The 21647-nt window shown below is 39.9% G+C and overlaps 1 protein-coding gene across 1 annotated transcript in view; it reads left to right on the top strand.

Annotated features, from left to right (window-relative positions):
- LOC100218233 (connector enhancer of kinase suppressor of ras 2) overlaps positions 1 to 21647 on the top strand; it is a 170122-nt gene that overhangs the window by 40213 nt on the left and 108262 nt on the right. Inside the window, exon 3 of the mRNA XM_072929029.1 lies at positions 21299 to 21462. Within this exon, the coding sequence (XP_072785130.1) occupies positions 21299 to 21462 (164 nt within the window). The remainder of the gene's footprint in view (positions 1 to 21298; positions 21463 to 21647) is intronic.

Below are 21647 nucleotides of genomic sequence, written 5' to 3'. Positions count from 1 at the left end.
GTTCCATTTTGATAAGAAGTTTAATTTGTCTGCTAATGATTCATTTCTATACTTGGATATCTACATCAATTAGGGAGCTGAGGCCTGTACACAGTAGAGGAAAAATATTGGGAAAAGAACCTGATTGAGTTTAAGCACAATATTCATCAGAAATGTTTTACAAATAATTGCCAATTTGAGCATTATATGTTCTTTTTTTAAACCACATTACATACAGCACCATTTGTCTCTTGCCTGCTGAGCTGAAAATACAATGTAAAACAAATAACTCCGTGCTGGAGGATGCTTTTAGATCTTTTACAGGATGTTTTTACAGGAAATGTTTCTGGATCAGTCTCCAATGGAGGTGTCAGCAGCCAGTTGATGTAATAATAAGTTAGGGGCAATAAGAGTTTGGTACAAGCTTTTCTACTGAAGTGATTCTAAAAGTTCTAATACTAAATAAGTGCAACAAAGCCTCAAATGTAAGCTAACAGATATGTAAGAGCTTGTCCAAGTCAGTCCCAAGACCAGAGGGACAGGAGATGGCAAATGAGATACAAATCTTTAAAAAGGATTATCACCCAACCAAGGTATAATGGAGAAATAAATCTGATTTCCCTTCTGGGCAAGTTTGGAAGGAATGGCTGTTAGAAATTAAGATTTACATGAAAAAATAGGATATGTTGGGAAGAATCAATAATACTTTTATAAATGGGTTCATTGCCCATTTATATTTAAACCAGAGTTCTTTGTGGGAGCTGTGAGTCCTTGATCAGCTGATGGTGTTTCCAATCTCAGTATGATGTAACAGGCAATTCTTGTCTTAGCTCAAGGTTCCCTTAATTTTTATACACCAAGTTGCAACTGAGTGGTGTTAGAATTCACTAAATAAAGGCTTATTTTTCCCTTTCCACATTCACGAGAACAGCAAAAGGAGACTCCCTTGAAAAAGGAATCTGAAATTTTAATTTTGAATTTCCCATCTTTTACTGCTCCCAGCTGGACGTGTTCGAAGAGTTACACTAAAACTTATGTTCAGCCTTTACTCCTTGAAGGATTTGTGTGTTTGGAATTCAAATGTGCAACCTTGTGGCTGCAAATTGTGTGCATTGGAGGGAAGAGTTTGTGTTCTGCTTGTTTTTTAGAGTGTAAGACCTGAGGATCAATGAGTATTTGGAAACAAAAAAATTAAGACAAATTTTGAAATAACATTTATATAGCTCCAAGCTTTTTTTTTTTTTTTTTGACACTACCCCTTCTAATTATTTCTTGTTCCAGTTCTTTACACTCAGAGACCTTGCTGTGTGTATCCTTCAAAAACTGCACATTTGTGCAAATAATTTTGCCTTCAGCTCTACCTTTATTAGTGCATTTGTGGTATTTATATTATTACTAGTTGTGAATAAAGTTTCACAGGCCTGAAAAAACTTATGTGCAAGTTAGATAAATTCTGAGGTAATAGCAAATCATTCTGTGTTATATAACAAGCACTGCAAGAGTGCTAGAAAAATGTGATAACTTTGGTAATCTGATAAATTGATAAACGTGACAATACCCAATTTTACACTCTATTAATATAATGTGATGTGAAAAAGTGCCTGGTTAACCCAGAAATTATGCTGGCAACTTACACTGGTAGCTGCAGATCTGCTAAATTCAGTGGCAGTGAATTAAATATCTCCTAAGGCACTCAAAACCTGACAAGGCAGAGGATAATTCTTCTGAAAGCTTGTAGGAGCAGATGTAGCAGGGAAAGAGAACTGTCCCTATGGGATCCCTCACTTGTTATATACAACTCCACTTTATTATTTTCCTTGTGTATAGGTCTGTCATAAAGAAAGATCCGTTGATCAGTCACACTCGAGGTTCTGCCATCACTGCTACTATTCCTCCTCCTCCTTGGTTTTTTTGTTTTGTTTTGTTTTTTTTTGTTTTTTTTTTTTTTTTTTTTACCAAGGAAGTTTCCTTGATGTAAAACCACAAGGATTTGTGATTAATCTTAAAATCAGAATTGCATTGAACTGAGCAGAAAATCAGAGCACCCTCAATATGATCATCTAAATCTTGTGATTTACATTTTTTTTTTTTTCTGGGAAACTAGGGGCTGAAAAATGCTGATGGAGCAGAATGCCTTGCATAAAACACCTGGAAGTGGGAACTAATTTTTCTGAGTGGTGCTGAGAGAAGGATGCTCTGCTGATTTGATTGTGACCTTTAAGATCTTGTTTGAAATTTTGCGTGCTTTTACAAAAATTAATTAAGCAAGATGAGTCTGCAGCTAATTCTTGTGTCAGTGGGTGGGAGAGGAAGTTGAATCTCTCCCTCTGTTTTGGCCACTTTAGGTGTAGTGGTTTTTAGGGAAGGAAGAGCTGGAATTGGGATAAAACATGTGGACAGGTAACACCCCTTGTAGGTCTGGGTTAAAAGACAATCCAGTGTGGCATTCCAGACTTTTCAAATCTAAAATAATTAATACAATCAGCTTGTAGGATGTGCCTCAAGTCATTTATACATGACAAAAACTGAGCAGAATGGTTTTGCTTAGCAGCAATAAAACTGATTATTAAAGAAAATTTGACAGATTTATAATAGAAAAGGAGGAAATCACCACAGATTTTTAATTAATTTTAGTATGAGTAAATTAAAATATGAAAAATTTATCTCCCAATTCACTTGAGCTTTGTATTTCCCTTCCTCCCAGCCCCTCTTAGCGCTGTCAAGAGTCCTCTTGGAGTACTCAGGTTCTTCCCTTTTCACTCCTTTTTTTTTGCTTTATCTTTTTTTTCCCTGAACTGATGACTCTCCTCACAGTAGCAGTAATCTGTTAATAGTCCCCAGATGGCACAGCCTGTTGTATTTCTGTATTTCATTCATTTCCTACTGGTCTAGTTCTCAGTCACACAGATCTCTTCAGACAATATTTCAGCCTTTTTATTGATGCAGCCTTTTAAGTTTCTTGTTAATGTGTTTCATGAGTACACCCTGCCTGCTATGGCTATGGAAATGAAAGGGAGCAGTTTGGGTGGAATGTGAAAGAAGCCAATTTTTAAAAGGCAGGGAAAAGGGAAAATAACGTCATGGGACTTGGGAGGTGAAGTGATGGAGGAGCTATAAAGAGTTTGGAGGTGGCTTCCCAGAGAGACTTGATGTTTTTCAAGAGAGAGGGAAGCAAAGGCTGCTTAAGATGAGAAAGGACTGAGTAATTAAAGGACAAGGAGAGTAAGACTGAAAGAGGAAAGCAATTTGTGTGTGTGTGAGGCTTCACGAAATGGAACTGGGAGACAAGTGTAAATTTGAGAAAAATTTTAGCCTGTTTCTATCTTTAAGTTTAAGGAATAGCAGCAAATCCGGCAGCAGACCAAGAAAATAATTTAAAGTTCCAAGCAGGCCTTGCTCACATCTTTAGCAGTTGGTGTCCTTGAGGTGAGCAGGGTGAAATCACAGTTTTCCTGGAGAATGCCCCTGCAATGAGGAGCCTTTCAGCTGAGGTGTGATGCTCCAAAACACAGCAGAGTGGTGTTTCCCATCCACAGCCACGTTCTTGTCTGTGCTTCTGAAAAGGCAGGGTTTGCACTGGGGCTGGGAATCTGAGCTGTTTTCCATCCAGGTGGATGGTCCAGAGCTACTGCAGCTGCAGGAGCACCTTTCCCCACCTTGTCTGTGGAATGAGACAGAAATTAGAATTTAAAATTAGTGTAGTCCATGATGGCTTTCAGTTATGGAAACAATGCTGGCATGCTTCATGTATTTATGATACATTGCAGTTGCAGATCTTCTTGAAGTGCTTCAGACTTTTTCCTTGCTGCAGTTGGAAGCTGAATCTTCCATGGATCCATGAGAGATTGAGGCTGTGGAGACACAGAGCTCCCACTGCAGTGGGAGAAAAAAGGTTGTAGGAAAGTTCTGATAACCCTTTGGGCTCAAGTTGTTGAAAAACAAGGGCTGGGGAAAATCTTATGCTAGTGCACATCTAAATTTTGGAGAATTATGTAGTAAAATGAATTTTTTGATTTACCAACTTAGCAATAAAGCCTGTGGAGGGGATGAATTTTGTCGCTGTTTGGGAGGAGAGAAAAATGGCAACAGCACATACTTGGAGTGGAATTAAAATTGTTTGGAAGGGGATGAAGTTGATGGCACAGAGGGATGGACTGCAAATTGTACCATGCCTGCATCATTACTGTGCTCTCAGCAGCCTCTCAGCTGAGCCTCAGTGGAAATGGCACCACAAATTGCAGGTTAGGAAGGAGAAATGGAGCTGAGGTTGCAGGATGCAAATGGGAGAAACAGAAGGGTCGCTCTCCAAACTGAGGTACTGAGATAAAGAAATAGGAGTACAGAGGATTAAACTGAAAAAGACAAGATAACATTTGCAAAATGAACAAGAGATGTGTGGGAAAACAAGGGGAGTTAAAGAGCAAGCGACAGAATGTGTGAATACATAATACAGAGTAATTTGAATTTTTTGGCATGAAGAATGTGATAAAGATGTGGTAGACCAAGTGGATGTGATTTTCCATGTCTCATTTGCAGTCCTTGGAATTTATTTTGATTATGAACACTTGCAAACCAAAATGCATTAGAGGAAAGTGTGGCTTGAACACAGCTTATTGCAAATATTGAAAAATTCTTTTCCAAAAACAAAGGGCGAAGTGCATGTCATAAATTTCCCTTTATTCTCAGAGCCCATTAATATTTTGGTGGAGAATCAGGTAGTGTGTGAGCTCCCTATCACTTCTGCTTAGAGAAGTTTCTAATTTTTCCCAGTTAATTAAGCCCATACATGAAAGCTGTGAACAGATATGGGGCCCATTTCTAGTTCTCCTGCTGCTCTTTGGTGTGATTTGATGAAAATTGCTTTACATCTCTTTGGTTCAGTTTTCCTACCTGTGAAATAGGGAATTATAATGAGATCTGAGCTTTGCTAACAACGAAAAGTGCATGAGAATGTGCAGGCAAGAGCTGGAGAGCAGCACTACCACCCTTTCCAGCAGGAGGGTGATTGCAGTTGTGGAAGGTGCTCTGGTCTCAAAAATAGTCCCTCTTTTTGGTTTATATTTTTGTGGGTTTTTTTTTTTTTTTAGGTGAATTTTTTATCTCCCATTGTGTTTTCTCTGTTGGACAGGCTTCAAAGAAGAGAGGTGTCATTTCAGTGAGGTTTGAAAAGATTAACAACATCCATATTCATTGTGAGAAATGAGATCCTTACCAAGGGCTGAACTCTGAATTCTGACTGTGCCTTTTCCCAGCCTGGTTCTTCTCTGTGCATTTTTAACTAAAATTCTCTCTAAAATAAATGTTTATATTCTCAAAGGGGCTTTCCTTCAGTCTGAAACCCCTCCTCAGTCTGGCAGGCTTGATGTCTCCAGCAGGATTTGGTGGTGTTGCAGCAGCTCCATGGAAGCCAAACCCCCCTGCTCCAGTCAGCACAGGGGCATCACATCCCTGCTGTCCCCTGGTAATTCCTGGAAATGGAATTACCTTTCTCCAGGAGCCATTCCATACAGGTGAGAATCTTCTCTGATTCTCTGTCAGTGAATTTGAACACTGAGTCAAATTCAGCTTTTTTTTTTACTTATAAGAGGAGATCCATTGACTGTCTTTTTTTCCTTTTCTTCCGTAAGCAACAGCTAAATTCAGCTCTTTGGGTTAAAAAAGAAGTGTGTGAGAACATGGCATATGGCTGCTTGCCTGAGAACTGTGCCTCGTGTTTACTGAAAGAAATTGTAATGTGTTCTTGGCATTCATTGTAGTTCAGCTTAACTGGGAGCCTGCCAGAGCCCAATCAAAATGTGTTCACAGTATATCCAAAATATGGCACAATTGCCAACTTTGTAGTAGCAAGATGTAACAACCTGTTTGACAGAGAAACGTGAAATTTTCCCAACATGCAAAATAAACTCAATACAGGTTGTTTTCAGCCTATTTAGCACCCTTTTTAAAAGGTATTTTTGTAATACAACTGGAGTTGCATAAAGAGAGTCCTTACAGGACCAATAAAATTTTGAGTTTAATTAGGTATTTATAGCTGCAAAAAGGAAGGGCAAAATGCCTTAACTTGTCCCCTGATGCGCTCCACCACTGGATTGCTTGTTCAAATATGGGTGATCACTTTATTTTGGAGCCAGTGGAACTCAGAGAATTGTCTCCCTCTGACTCTGAAAGGGGAGGTGGAGGCAGCTGAGCACCTTTTGAAGGTGTTTAATCATAAAATTGATGAAAAAAAAATCCATTGAGGTACCATCTGTTATCAGTCAAGTCTCCAAGGATTTTTCCTTCAATCCTGGAAGAAGAAACTTGTTTTGACCTCTTGTCTTTCCATATGTAGAGCCAAATCTCTTTGATTTCACTTCAGACTCAGTGTATTTACCAACCTGACCTTGCCGAGACAGACTTGTCCAGGAAAAATGGAAATAAGAATTTCTTTCATGTCTCTGTCTCACATTCCTGTCCCTGAGCTGAAAAGTGCCCAGCAGGACACCTGCACCTCTCTTGGCTCCTCACTGGCTCCAGGTCTCCAGAGCTGACCCAGCCATCAATCATGGTCTGGAGGAATTTTTTCTCATCATCTCTTTGTGGTCAGTAACTTCACTTTGAAATGTGACCACTGTCCTCATATTTTCATCCCCTGGTGATTTTTTTTTCCTCAGTGAAAAGCTGTGAGTCCCTAGAAGGTTATGCAGTATTTTTCCAAGTAAACTAATATTTATGGACAATTTTAAAGGGTTTTGTAACAAATTTCTCAAAGTACTATCCAAAGGTTATGACAGAGGAAGACAATTAATAGATTATGGGATGGAATATGAAATTTTCTTTAGTGTTTATCTTTCTTCAAGTGGCAGCCTACCAGAATTGCAAGGAATGAAATTTCTTTGTGTGCTGTGACTTCACACCTGATTGTAAAATTCCTAGAGTGGAAAAGCATTGAGAGGGGTGTACTGGTCTGTTCTGGAAGATGTAAATACACTACCAAAAATCATCTTTACTGAGGAAATTGGCACTCATGTGTAGCAGGAAGTATCAGGGGAGACATTAATTCCTGTAGGGGATTCTTCAAAATGGAGGAGGCTCTAAGTGAGGTATAAATTTTCTGTGGGGTGTCCTTCCAGAGACATGGATTTCGATCTGTGAAATTGGCTGGGACCATCTCCAAAGCTCTGGGCAGTGTGGGCTCAGCCCTGCACTGCTCAGCGTGCCCTGGCCACGCTCCAGCAGAGCACTTAAGTTTGATTTGAATCGTGAATATTCCCGTGAAATCAATTGGAGGATTACCATTTTACAGAGAAGTGAGGCAGGCACTCAAGTTCTTGGTTGAATCAAAGCCACACTCTCACAAATCATCACTGCAGTGCTTCCTGTGTTAAATAATGGCTGGTACCACAAAGAGGAGCCTCCACAATCGCACCAGAATTCATTTAAAAATACTTTTCAGATATCTTTGTGTCCAGTAGCCTTTTCCATGGAAGGGGAGATCTTTGGGAGGGAACTTTAGTTCCAGTTACGATTTCCACAGATTCCAATTATCTGACAAACATCAAATGGGAGATAAATCTAACCAAACTTCCATTTTAAAAGAAAATGTGCTTGGTTTGGAGAGTTGTACAGGCTGGCAGCTGTTTCAGTTATGAAATTAAACAATCACAGAATATGTCAAGTCGGAAGGGACCCACCAGGATCAGCTCCTGGCCCTACACAGGACCATCCACAAAAATCCTACCCTCTGCCTGAGAGTGTTGTCCAAGCCCTTCTTAAGATGCATCTCAAAGATTTCCTGTAACTGTCAAGGATTTAACCTGAAAAGTAGGAGCTGCTGAATAACAGTGGCTCAGGGGTAACATAGACATAGAAAGTACAAAGTTTTGCACAAAAACAGTGGAAAATGACAGAATGTAGAGCAGAATATCTTGGCTGATCAAGCCTAGGATTTCTGGTGGCAGACATGGAGATAGTGAAGTGATCAGGTCTGAAGTCCTGAATTTCAATTAAATTTTATATTAGTATATAAATTCTGCATCAAAAACTTGGTTAGCAGCATTATCACAATACAGTCTTACAGAAAAATGAAAAATAATATCATGATCACCAACATTTATTTGATGTATGAGTTTTCATATGTGCGTTGCTTTAGATAGTTCTGTTAAATTCTGAATGCATATTAGTATGGCACTAAGACTTTGAAGGAAGTACTGGTTCTGATAAGGAGTAAAATAGCAAGAAAACCAAGTTCAAATTGATTAACTTCAGCATTTCTAGTAACAATAATCACAAAACCATCAGTTCTGGATTCTCACAGCGGCACTGGGAAGTGAGGACACAAATCATGGCAGGACCATCAGGGCCTGACCTCTGCACTCCACTAAGTGTGAGGATTTTTGCCCAAAGCAGGAGGGATCAGAGCAGCGAGGAGCCTCTGTGACCCTCACTAGTGCAGCCACTCAGTGCAATACTACTCTGACTTGGGAAATAATACAGATCCTGAAGCCCTCTAGAGGAAATACTAATTTTTCATTCTGTCCCTGAAAATGACTAAAGTAAGTCAAGGACATTGAAGTTTTGTAAATGACTTTTAGGAGTTTTGCAAGTACCTGATTTTTTTTCTTAAAAGTCAGAATCTGCAAATTGCTCACAGGGAGCAAACAACATGGTTAGATGTGTGTTAAAGGTCATAATTTGAATTTTTCCAGTCCCATTGGTGTATTTTTAGGGAAAAGAAACACTGAATAGCATTGTCAATTTGTCTGCATTATCAAGTTACTTAAACTACATTTGCGAATGTAGCTTATTGTTGATAAAAGGATAGCAAAGGAAAAGTCCAAATTCAGTTTAAACAGCTGCTGTGTTTAAGATAAAATTGACAATTTTTGTTTTTGAAGTTCTTTAAATACATAATTACAGAGGCATGAACTAGGGAGGGATATGATGGGAGAGATGTCTTATCTAAAGTAGATCTCTTCAAAGCTTTTAAAAGGGGGAATCTTAATGTATGTAAAATGTATGAAATAACTGAATTAATTTTCAGATTGAAGGTAATCAATAGTTTGTGCTCACTTCAGGGAAATAATGCACTTAACCTTTAATTTTTAAAAGAGACCAATTAAGACTGTGTGACATGATTAATGCAACCTGAAATGATTTCACACAAGTGAATCCATTTCCATAATTCTTTCCCTGCACTGGTTTTGCATTTTGGGTGGAGGTTGGAGGGAATGCCTGGAGCTGGGGCTGGGTTTGGGGTCGTTTGTGGGGTGGGGTGTTTGGCTCCCAGATCCGCCCAGCGCCATGGTGGAAACCCACACAATTCCAGCAGAAATTGGAGCCAGGAGCGAAATCCGCTTATGCCATGAAACCATGGCTGCCCAGGGCTGGAGGTGCCACCTCCATCTGCCCGCTGTCCCCTCAGCCCCGCTGTCCCCTCAGCCCCGCTGTCCCCGGCCTAGGCTCAGCGCTCCCGAAATCCTCTCAGTGCTGGGGAGATACTTTTGGGTTACCCAAAACCAGAGGGCAGGCAAATTAAGGGAATAAATCAGCTCTATTTATTGAAGGGCCTTCAGGTACATTTGGGGCAGATGAAGCCCTCCAGGGGCTGCACCCAAAAATGGACGACAGGTCGCGGCTTTTCACATTTTTGTAAGTTTGGTCCGTTTGTGTATTGGGGCTGAATCTTCCAATTCCAGGTTCAGGTAATGAAGTAATTTACCCCAGGTTTGCTCCCTCTCAACTCTGGTTTGCATTTTTTGGGGCCTGAGGCAGTGAGGTGTCCTTGACTGCCGGGCCTGGAGAGGAATTGTTGTATCTGCACAAAATGGGAAAGCAGCAGCTCACACTGTACATGGAGGTTATCCACTAAAGAATTACAGAATTACAAAGGTATGAAAAATATAAAAGGTAAAATCTCAGAGCATCAGGAACAGCTGGATTTGTGCTGTGTCTGTGGGATCAGACCCCAGCTCCATTTTGCTGCTCTTTGGGTGGGATCCAGCCTGGGCAGCCCCTGGGAGAAGCCCAGCTCACCCAGAGCTGCTCCGGGTGCAGATGTGGGATGGAACCCTTGCTTATAAATGGCAACACTTCCTTTATAAATTATAGCCATTTCAACCCTCACAGAAGAACTTTTCAAGGTTTTTTTTTCAAGTTTTATTTTTGCTTTTCCTAATATTTAAATGCTGGATAGAAAACCTCATGGATCCTGGATGCACTGAGTGTTTCCATATGTGCTGAGAGTGATTGAAGTGGCCAGATTTACATTTTAATTTACCAAGTAGTGTTCCAGGAAGAAGAAATTGCAGCAATAGGTGGCACAATGCATTTTAATGGAGAAATTAATAATATCTTAATTTCTTAGGTTGAGGTTGTCCTTGTTTTGTGTGATATTTCTAAAAGTTCAGGAAAATGGCAACTTGGAAAAAGCTAATTACACAACGATTTCAAGAAAAAAATGTTTCATAAATATGAAAGTCATGCATTTGACCTTTTTGGACTACCTCAATCTTTGTTTTCCAGCTTATTTCTCATCACATCTCTTTTATACAGGAACCTTTAGTTTGCACACTCACCTTTCCTAGTAACTCATTGTTTGTGTGTTGCAGTTTGCTTGATCCTATTAGAGCAAACCACTTGCTCAGTGAGCTTGAGGAGCCAGCTCACCTCTCCTGTCCTTCATGTTCTGTTCTCTGGCTCATATGAAAAGTAAACCAGAGGAGAATTTCATTTTTTGAGGCTTTGCTGGGAATGGCTGTGAGGGAAGGGCAAAAGAAGCCGTAGGGAATGTCCCTAGAAACATTATTTCATATAGTACTACTTTTGCTGACACAGAATTGATTTATCCTGCTCAATAGAGTATTTTTACAGTTATTGCATTTACCTTTTCACCAGCAGCTCTATTTAGAGGGTTTATGGACAGGCACACACACTGACATGTTACTATTGGGTTTCTCTTACTCCTTGTCTGATGACTTGAAAGAAAAGCTTTAACTTTACCTGCGCAGAGCATAAAAATAACAAGGAATGGTAGCTGGAAACTCTGCAGTTCTTCCAGCCTGGTGCTTCCTTGTCAGAGAGAGTGAAATTCAAGCACTAGGCCTGCCCTATGTCCCTTTTTTGCATGCTGCCATGTCAAAGATTTAATCATCTTAGGCATTTTAAAAAGTCTTATTTCAAACATATGAGTGAGTGACATCCTATGGACTTACAATGTTTTGTAATCACTTGATTTTTACTTTTTTTTTTTTTTTGTACTGAATTATTGCTTTGCTGGGTGGATTTTTCTTATATGTTGAGTTGTAATCATATTTTATTCATGGACTTAGGCTGTATAGCTCTTTAGATATGATAAGATTCTTTCTTGTTTCATGTTACTTCACAGAACTATTTAATCTTGGATAAACTATAGCAAAACATTTAGAATTCAGAATTAAAACACAAAATAATAGTGATTTAAGTTGCAGTAATATCTTTCATCATGTAGTTGAAGCCAGAGACTTAATCTGTCTTAATCTGGCACTGCATGCAAAGTGGTAGTGAATAAAAATTTCTAGCTCTCATTTTGTTCAATAACAACCAAAATAAAATCATCTTGTATTGACATGGAACAGAAACATGGAATAAAAATAGGGAAATATAAGGAAAGGGAAAAGCTTTTTCAGGAGGATTTACAGGCTGATGAGTCTTTCCTCTGCGATTTCTTTTCATTTGCCTGCTTTTGTTAGTTTTGTACATTTCCTATTGATAAAAATATGGATTCCTAGTTTGAGAATTGCCTTAATTGACAATTCCTGCCAACAACCTGACTTTTAACTGAGCTCCCCACTGATTGCTAGAGCTAATTCCTCCAAACTGCTGAAGGAAAGAGCCTCATTTAAGATCATTCAGATTTACAGAGTCAACAGGATGACATAAACAAGGGCTGCAGTGCCGTGTGTGGCATCCTTGGGAAACAAGGAACAGGAGAGATGTGGGTGAAACCTCAGATCAGCTGATCCACAGCCTTTGCTGAGTAGTTGCCAACAGAAGCCATCCCCAAGTTTCTGAATATCCCTGAGAAAGGATCAAATGCTCCCCCTTTCCTTTACTTCTTGCAGCAATCTGATTTTTGGTTTGTCTGTGAAGAACTGTGAGAGGAATTGCCAAGGCCACCTTCTACTTTGGGAATTTGCATCTTGCAGGTGTCTAAACTCTGACTCATGAATTAGGTCATGGACTCGTGGTTGCTGAAGAAATTGGGTTGAGCAGAAATCTGATTTGTTTGGGCTTTTCACTCCAAACGCCTACGCTGGATTTGGCTGTTCTTTTGATATCTGGGATTTTTAGTAAAATGTGTCAGTGAAGTCGGAACAAGAATTAATGTATTTTGGCACTGAAACATCTGTAGCACTTTTTGTTTGATTCTCCTCTGTCAGCTCTTTATCCCCCTCATCTTTGCAATCCTTGCTCTTGTGGGGGGAGGATGTGACCCAGGGATTCTGCCTGTCCCACACGAGTTTGACTGATTGAGAACATTCTGCAGCTGTAGATGTGGCTCAGAAAATTTCAGTTTCTTAGACATATTCTGGCTGGGAAGTCGCTGTTCTGAGGCCTCTGTGACACTGTGCCTGGATGGGGTTTGATATGATGATGAACTGAATTTAATGTGCAGCCCTGTTGCAAAGTGAGCAGAGATACTTTTAGGGCAGGACTCGTTTCACAGAACTTTAAATGCCTGTCTTGCTATTACATGAATTTTGTCTGACAGGTTACCTCCTCTCTATTGATTAGCTCAGACAGGCTCGTTATCTCACTCTTCAGCAATTTTTTTCTTCACATTTAAGACAGGGACAAATGGGGCATATCCCTGTAGTGCTTGTACAAAGAACTTCCTTGGCTTGAGGGTTTTGTTTGATTTTGTGTGATACCAAAGTCTTTTTCTGAAGGTCAATCTGTGATGAAGACTTTCCTGTGCACAGTACAAGATGGATAAATCCTCAAAAGTGTGGAGGAAGGAGCTTTCAGTTAAATTTATTTGTTCTTGGTACTTTTGCTTTTAAGATCAGTGCTCGTAGATGAGACATGGTTAATGCTGCTCCTTCCTTATTAGACTTGTTAACCTTTCTAAAGTGGAAACTGCCTGAAATAAACTCACCTCAATGTGCTCAGGCTCTAGTGAAGGAAATACTGATTCCCTAATGCTTTACTCTCTGCCTAAGAATTGTTCCTTTTTCCTGGTGGTTTTGGGGTTTTTGTTTGCTTTTGTTACAGCGTGAGGTTTTTTCCCTCTGCCATCTTTGGCAGCAAGTTAAGGGTTACTGCAGAAACACTCTCTGAGAAGCAGAGAACTGGAAAAGTCTCCCCCGTCCCTGCCCTCCAACCTGGGCAGAGGAAAACACAACCTTTGGCATTTGCTGCAGCAAGGAGGAACACAAACCTTGATCACATTAATTCTCCACTTCTAGGCAATGCAATCCCTTCTGTACAAAGGGTGGATGTTATTTTTATGGTTTTTTCTTAGTGCTCTTACTGATCCCAGAGATGTTTGTTATCACCTGAATTATTCCAACACAGAGATCTTTTGTGACTGCACAAAGAGATTTAGGAATTTAATGGTGCTAATTCTGCATTTTGGTTTGAGAATAAATCATGAAGGTTCTTCTAGATCAATCCACAAGTCAAAAAATATGTTGTGTTGTCTTTTTAGTTGGTTCTAAAAGTTTTGTTAAACTTTGACATGTATTCCAGGGTGTCTGTGCTGGAACCAGCACTTCTGTCAGGACAGGCTCCCATCAAACACTGTCTCAAAAAAAAAGAGCAGTGTTTACATAGTCCAGTGCAGGAAATAGAAGCATTTGCCTTGCATTGGGCCAAAGCATTTCTCTTTTAAAATAAATGATACAAATTCAGGGACCCAAGTCCTCAGCTCAGTCACTCTGAAATGTGGAGTAATTTCATTAATTACACAGGAGATCTGAACCTGGAGGCTTTGGAGGCCCATGAGCACTTCCAGGTCATCCCTCAGCCATGCTGCTTCAGGAATGACTGGGGGCTGTGGTTATGTCTTCATCAAGGAGAAAATTAATGAGGCTAAGGAAAAACGTAGATTTTCATTAGCACACAGAGCTAATTAAGATGCTTCTGGGTTTTGTCACTTTTATGGGAAGTTGGTCAGTAACAGCATCAGTGACATATCTTGAGGTTAAATTGTTGGGAAATGTGGCAGCCAGGAGCACACACTTGGGCCTGAAAATGTGATCCATTCTCTCTGCATGACACTTCTCTTCCAGAAACCTCTTTGTGGTCAGGTCTAGTTCCAGCAAGCTTCCTGAAAATTCTGTTTATTACTTCCGTGGTAATCCCACAGCTCCACGACACCTGTCAAATGTCGAGGACAAAGTTAGAATGGCTTCACTTCCTATCATTCATTCATAGGTAATGAAGGCAGAGCTATATAAAGTCATTTACTTCATATATATGAATGTCAATTTAAGGGTGATGGCATAGCATTAAATCAAATTTTATTAGTTCAGCAGTTTGTTCGTTTGCTATTAATATTGCTTGTCATATCCCCTTACAGAACCTTCTCAGCTGCTGTGAACTCTTAAAATATTGATCATTTGAGCCCAGCTTTTGTCTTGATAATACAGTTGTCTTGGAAAATTGCTGCTGGAAAGATCTGAGACTTACAGGCACTGAGATTATGGGAAAGTCCCTTGCTTTAGCCATACTAAAAATAAAATAATGAAGTTACAGGGGTGAAGTAGTATTCCCATGGGTTTTTCTTAGGGGGTAGAATTTGGGAGGCTGGTCTGTCTCTCAGACATGCACTGCGGTGAGGGGACAGTGATGTTTGTCCTGATTTGGAGGAGGACACTTTGGAGGGGAAGAAGAAAGGTGCTTAGGAACTTGCCATGGATTTTTCTGTTCCCTGAGGAATTTGTCCCCTTGCGAGTGGGATCTGTGGGTGAAGCTCTGACCTTGTCTGGGGAGAGAAGAGGAGCAAGGTTGGAAGTTTCCAGCTCTCCCAAATCTGCTTCCCTGCTGGTTACAGAGGAGGCACAGCTGACAAGGTCTTATTTTGCACACATGGAAAATAAAAGAAGAGAGGCAGCGTGGAAGGATAAAAAATGGGATATGGGGAAATGGGAGCTGGCAGTGAATGAAGGAACTTGAAGATATGCAGGCTTTTTTTAGGGGAAGAATCTCCAGAATTTTGTGCTAAGAGGTGAAGAGAGTTCTTGTGGCTGGCACAGTTGAGCCAGGGACAGCTGCAGGATGAGGAGAAGGAATGAAGGGCCAGAAATGCAGAACTGTTCCAGCTGTCGAGAGCCCAGCTGGATCCTGGAGCTGAGAGTGTCTGCAGAGGGCTTGGACAGGGCAGATCCTGGTGCTCCTGTGGATCCTGGCACTCTCAGGAGAGAAAAATGGAGCAAGGGAAGGACCTGATGGACTGCCCAGCCTGGAGCAGTGACCTGACACCAGTGGAAGAGTTTGTGCCCAGTGCAGTTCCACCCACGCTGCAGCCTGGAATGGAAGCCAGCATTTTTGGTGTCAGTTGGTGCCTGGGAAGCATTAATTCAGAGTGCTCATCCCGCCCCAGTTCCTGTTCATGCAGATGAGGAGCTGTAAATTCAAGCAGCACAAGTCTGCCTGTATTTGCATCTAAAACATCCATCTGTATCCCTGTGAATATCGGAGTGACGCAGAGGAAACTCAGCCGGGAAGCAACATTTAAACACATTCTACGTGCACAGTCAAGCATTCAAAGGTCAGATAAAGCCAGAATTGAGGCATTCTTTTTTTCAGAACAATTGGAATTTTTTTTTTCCTTTTCTATGTTGGTAAATTTTGGCTGTATCTTGCGATTTTAAATGTACTTTTTTGGGTGAAATTCTGTAATCTAGCAAGTATATTTCTCTAGGTCAGGTTTGTGGCATGTAGGCTTAAAGATGAAAAATACTGCAATCCTTAGATTTCAAATATACTCTGAAGTTTAGGAAAGTGGAGGCCTGAAATACCAAGCTTGGTGTTTTACAGTGTTTTCAAACACGTTCCATCTGTCTTTTTCTGAATTGTGGTAGTATGAAGATCCTTTTCTCTTGGCGCTCTAAATAGTTTTGATTTTTCCTCCTGAAGAGCTTAAGAACAAATATCTGGTATTTGAGAGTCAGCTTAGTGTGAACATGGCCCTGAAGATTATGTCTGTTCTTTATTTGGACTGAATAATTCTTAAAAAGCTTTTGAACGTCACTGGCAAAAACACCCACCTGATGATTTTCCTTGTTTCAAGTTACGTAAGAATTGGAAAGGCTCCACTGTGCCTGAGCCCAGGGTAATAAATCAAAGGGGTTTTGATCAAGAACATGGCTGAATTGATGTGTGGATTCAATAAAATTGCATTTAGGAAAAGACATGAATTCTCTCCACTCTCTCAGTCAGCCAACCAGTCAATTCCTTCCAGATCTTTCGAGCTGGCTGCTAAAATTTGCTTTATATGGAAAATATCCCTTTTTTTGGGTTTTGTTTTTTTTTTTTTTTTTTTGGTAAAAACTACACTTGGACTGAGCCAGTGGATGCTGTTAAATACTGGATGTGTTTAAGCAGATCTGCATATATAAAATTAAGGTTGTGACAGGAGCAGAAGTTCATGCTGCCTTCCCCAATTAATCGGAGAATTTCCAGCACAGTAGTGAGAGATTTTACATTTCCTATGAGTGATGAGCTGATTTTCTAGACTTGCAAGACCAGAAACAACAGTACAACATTAGAAAATTGGTATGTGTCCCTGTTTCACTGTGATCTGTTGATTTTTCACAAGTCACCATTCTGCAAGAGCAGAGAAAATGTTGTTTTCCAGCTTTTAACAGTCAAATGAGTTAATAGGTTATTAATTTGTCTTGGCAGGCCAAAGTGTAATTCTTCTGAGCAAACAGATCATCCCATCAACTTTAAGCTTGTCTTCTTTGCCTCCAGGTCCCACAGACACTTCTACCTCAGATTCTTTATTATATTGATTCTATATTATATTCAGATTATATACTATATTTATTTATGGTCCGTTGTGCAAATGGGAGTTCAGTGTTGTTGTGCTGTGTATTTTTAATTTATAGATATGGTTTTAATCAGGAAAACCACTGAATATTTCGTTAGACCCTCAATCAGAGGGAGGATCTCACCCCTCTTGCAGCATTGCTGAAACCAGGAGTGATCAATGCATTTCCACCGAGCTGATTTCCTTCTTTTTCACCCTAAAACCTAAAAGCAACACTGCGTTTCCCTACCAGAGGGGCTGGTTTGGCATCCCCTGCTCTGCCAGGGAGTGCCCCTGTGGGAGCTGCTGTGTCTGTGCCAGGCAGAGCTGGCAGGACCTGCCCTGCCCTGCCCCTGACCCTCCTCTCACAGCCAGGCTCTGCTGCTCCAGCCAGCTGCTGCATTTCCCCCTGGGAATTCTCATGGAGCAGCAGCAAACTCATCGTTTGGGCAGGAATTTTTAGGGGAGATTAAAAAAACCAGCATAGTTTTCAGTGAGTTGCAAAAATCCCATAAAATACAGGGAAAAGGAGAAGTGAGTAAGTGATGGAGAGATCTATGAAAATTTGGAAATTACAGATTTTAAACATAGGAATTCCTTCTGGTATGGATCACACCTGACAGAGTTATTGCTCCTGCAGTTCTCCTGTGAGAGCTGTCCTGGCTGCACCATTCCTGCATATAAGGAAACAACTTGGGTTTTCCCTTCATTCATTTTAAAGTCATTTTTAAAATAATGGTAATATTTTCAATATTTCTGTCCAACAGTAGAGGGGAAGGGACAGATGTTTACATAACATGACAACAATGTTTGTGCTTCTAATGGAAACCAAACCTGCCATTTGTTGACACGGATGGGAAGATTCATTTTAATCTCAGTGAACCTTATTGCTCACAATATGTGGCATCTCTTCTGTAATGTTTGCTCTGAGTTACTGCCTAAATCAGATTTAGAGATATTTTAAAGGCTTTGCTTTGTTTTCTGTTTCAACTATTCCTTTTTTCTTAATTATGCATTTCTAAAAATAAACATTTTCAAGCTGACTGGCTCTTCTTTTCCTGCCCATTCTCCCTAGTGGTTTTCTATTTTATACCTCCTTTTTATTCACGTTTCCTTGATTTTGACTTTAGATGCTCTATTTGCAAAATAATAGTTTGCAGTCAACATATCAGCGTTGCTTCCTTTCCCCCTGTTCTTTGAATATGGAGATAAAATTTTCCTAGTCCATATGGATTCAATATGTTTTTTTTTAACTTAAAAATGGGAAGAGATACTATGGACTCAGAATTTTTTATGTTGGAGAAGACCTTTGAGATGGCATCCAACCACACAGCAGGAAAATGTCCGAGTTTTCAGGTGGATGAGGTTTATGGGATATTTTCCCTGATTTCCCTCCATAAGGCCATTTTCTGAGCACAAGGGTTTATACAGCTTTTAATGCAACATTCACCCAGAGCTGCTTCCAGCTGACTCAGTCAGCACTTGGGCTGATGGATAACTCCTTTTTTTTTGTCCTCTCAAATAACACTGAGAGATTACTAAATGTCTTCAACCTTCATTGATTTTCTGTTAAAGTGAGTTAACTCCTTGGGCCCATATGGGTTGGAGAAATAAAAATTCTCCAACTTCCAACCCTAGTTTTCTCATCTTGGGCATTAAGGCTTGGCTTTAAAGTAAAACATCCATATTTAAACAATTTTTCTTCAATTATTTCATTGTACTCTGAAGGAGATGTTGGTTAGTTCCAAAATGCACACAAATAAAATAAGAATGTGCAGCAAGAGAGCTGCAAATTTCTGTGTTTCTTGCCTGACACTGATGTTGTGTATCTTGGGACCCGTGGGTTAATTTTATTTACCTACATCTAAGCAGAGCTAAAACCCCTTCTTTCTTCAGTTATGAATCTGAACTGCTTTAATACTTATCTGTAAACAGAAATGATGTTGGGGGGAAATGCATAAAGAGCACTAATGAGACCTAAGAGGCTTGAGGAAATAAATATTTCATTTGGTTTGAGTGAGTCAACACGAGCTCATTCTGTACCGTTTCTAATTTCATCTGGGATGTTTTCATGTAAAATCAACTGGAGCCCTGACAATAAAGATGATTTTCCTGATGCTGAATTCCTGCTTTGGAATGTTTCACATTTTGGTACCTGGCTCCCAGAGAAAAGCAGAGAGCAATGGGCAAATCTCTCTTTTTTGGTGTGTATTTATTAAGTGCTGTCATTCTGTGAGACAGCCTGGCCCTTTAATGATATATTTCTATATTCTCTTGTCAACTGCCACACTGTTTGCACCAGTAAGTAAATGCCTTGTAAAGGTGCCCTGGGGAGCTATTACAGAGCAGCACAAATAATACGAATTTGATATTTTGCTCTGCTGTCATACATTCTCCCTGGCACAAAGGCAGGTTTAATACATCTGACTGCACACTTCTCACAGCATGGCACATTCACTTGGGTTTTCCTAAATCTCTCATAATGCTACAAATGCTTCTTGGAGCCACTGATCCTAAATGTTTTAATTAATTTGCTTTTGTTTAAAATAACTTAATATCTAGTAGCAGTTTTGTGACTTTTTTTCTGAGTTATGGGGCAACGTCCACTAAAAGCAAATCTGGGAGGTGTGGGGTTTGGAATTTTTGCTCTAAAATGGTTTTAAGAATTGTTATTGTTCAAGAGGGAACACAAATGTGCAACAGCTTGGAGTTGAAAATGTTAAATAATAAACAGAGAATTTGCAGCGACTCAGCCAATTGAACTGAACTATACTTATGTAAAATCATTCATGAGAGCATTAAAAATAATGAACAGATGCAGAGAAGTTGTTTCCTATTTGCAAACCATTCTAGACTAGAGAAAAGGTTTAGGTATTAGTTACAGACTGCTGATTTGAGCTTTAAAAATCTCCCAAACTACCTCATACTTTTGAATTACACCATAAAATATGACATTTTTATCACTGTACTAGCTTTGTATGGGACATAGGTGTAAGTGAATATAAAACTGTGCACTTGACTTGGTAAATGAGCTTTATCTATAACATAAGTTAGGACTATCAGTTTACAGAGCACGTAATTGGATCGTGTTGAAAGAAGAGTTAATTAAATGAAACTGCAATGTTGTATTTACAGAGTGAGGACAAACACTTTGGTTTGTTCCATTCCATTGTCATCACAGTCATTTTGTCCCAGCTGAGCTGTATTAATTGGGGTGTAAAGTGGGGACACCCAGCACACCCATACAAGGTGTCAGAACTCTTTTTCTCAGGTGCTCTGCAGACTTGATCATGGCTGTGTGCAGAAATTACATTTCAAAGCTCTGTCATAAATGCCCAAGTTGGTCAATTCTGTGATTTCTGTATCTCTCTAATTTTATGGATTTTGGATTTACCTGAATCAGTGCAGGGCAAATAACTGAGATTCAGTGTTTTACTTTCCTTGGCAGATGAAGTTATTGAAGGTGCTTTTTGTAGGTCTCTAGAAAATCATGTGCACATCAGGTTTCTGATGTTGAATCTGACAGTCCTTGAGGGGCCTCTGAGAGACCTCACGTAGCTTTCAGCAGTAGATCCCTGTGTTCAACTCATTGTTCTGGCTGGAAATTCAAGGCTTGTGTGGTTCAGAAACAGATTTAGAGGAAGAAAAAAATCTTTCTGCATCAATCAGTTTCTTCTCTGGTCTGAGAAACAAAATAATCGGTTATTCTCACCCTATCAAGTTTCAGGGTAAAATGGGACGATTCCTTGTGCATGGGTAAAATTGTATTCTTAGTTGGAGATGTTGTAACAAAACCATTTTTGTGTTGTCTGGATTCAGAAATCTGGATAATCTGGGGTGAGAATTGGCAGTGGGTGTAGCAGAGTTAGTGTGGATGGGTACTGAGCCTGAGAAACTCTTCTTGATCAGGGACAGCCAAACTCTATGACCTTGAAGAGTCCAGGAAGAGTTACAGTAAGAATTTGTTCCTAATCATAAGATAAACTTATATTTAGGTCTTTGTGACATCACAAGAAAAAGGTTTTTTATAATGTCACTCTCTGTGCTGCTTTGTCCTTCCCTTGTCTCCATGAAGGTTTTGAATTACTATTAAAATGTTTAACAATGTTGAAAGTAACACCAGTAATATAAAATTCTCTCTTTAACAGCATGTGCTGGGTTATGTAAATTAAATTATAATTTTCATTGCACACTTTCCAAAACAGCCCCAAACAAGGAAGCGTGCCCGCATTCCCAAGAAATTCCTGTATTTCTGAGCTACAGAACTGTTTCATTGGGTTTTTCTCCTCTCTCTGAATCTGTGCTCTTGGCTTTTCTAACCAGGTCTCGATGATTGCCTCCAACAATACATCAAAAACTTTGAGAGAGAGAAGATCAATGGGGAGCAGCTGCTGCACATCACTCACCAGGAGCTGGAGGAGCTGGGGGTGACTCGCATTGGCCACCAGGAGCTGATCCTGGAAGCAGTTGATCTGCTCTGTGCATTGGTAAGTGATTCCTTGCATCACTCACCTTGATCAGCTGCATTTACAAATTTACAAACCAAACTGAAAATAATATAGAGATTACAGCCACATGCTCAAACAGCCTTTGCTTCAGTAAAGGACAGACATGTCCTGGCTTCTCTCAGCTGCACAGAAACTATATTTATCCATTTAATGATTATGTCTGA

The sequence above is a fragment of the Taeniopygia guttata genome, chromosome 4A, assembly GCF_048771995.1.
Source record: "Taeniopygia guttata chromosome 4A, bTaeGut7.mat, whole genome shotgun sequence".
In the NCBI taxonomy this organism is placed as follows: domain Eukaryota; kingdom Metazoa; phylum Chordata; class Aves; order Passeriformes; family Estrildidae; genus Taeniopygia; species Taeniopygia guttata.
This window is presented reverse-complemented; position numbering and strand designations above follow the sequence as displayed.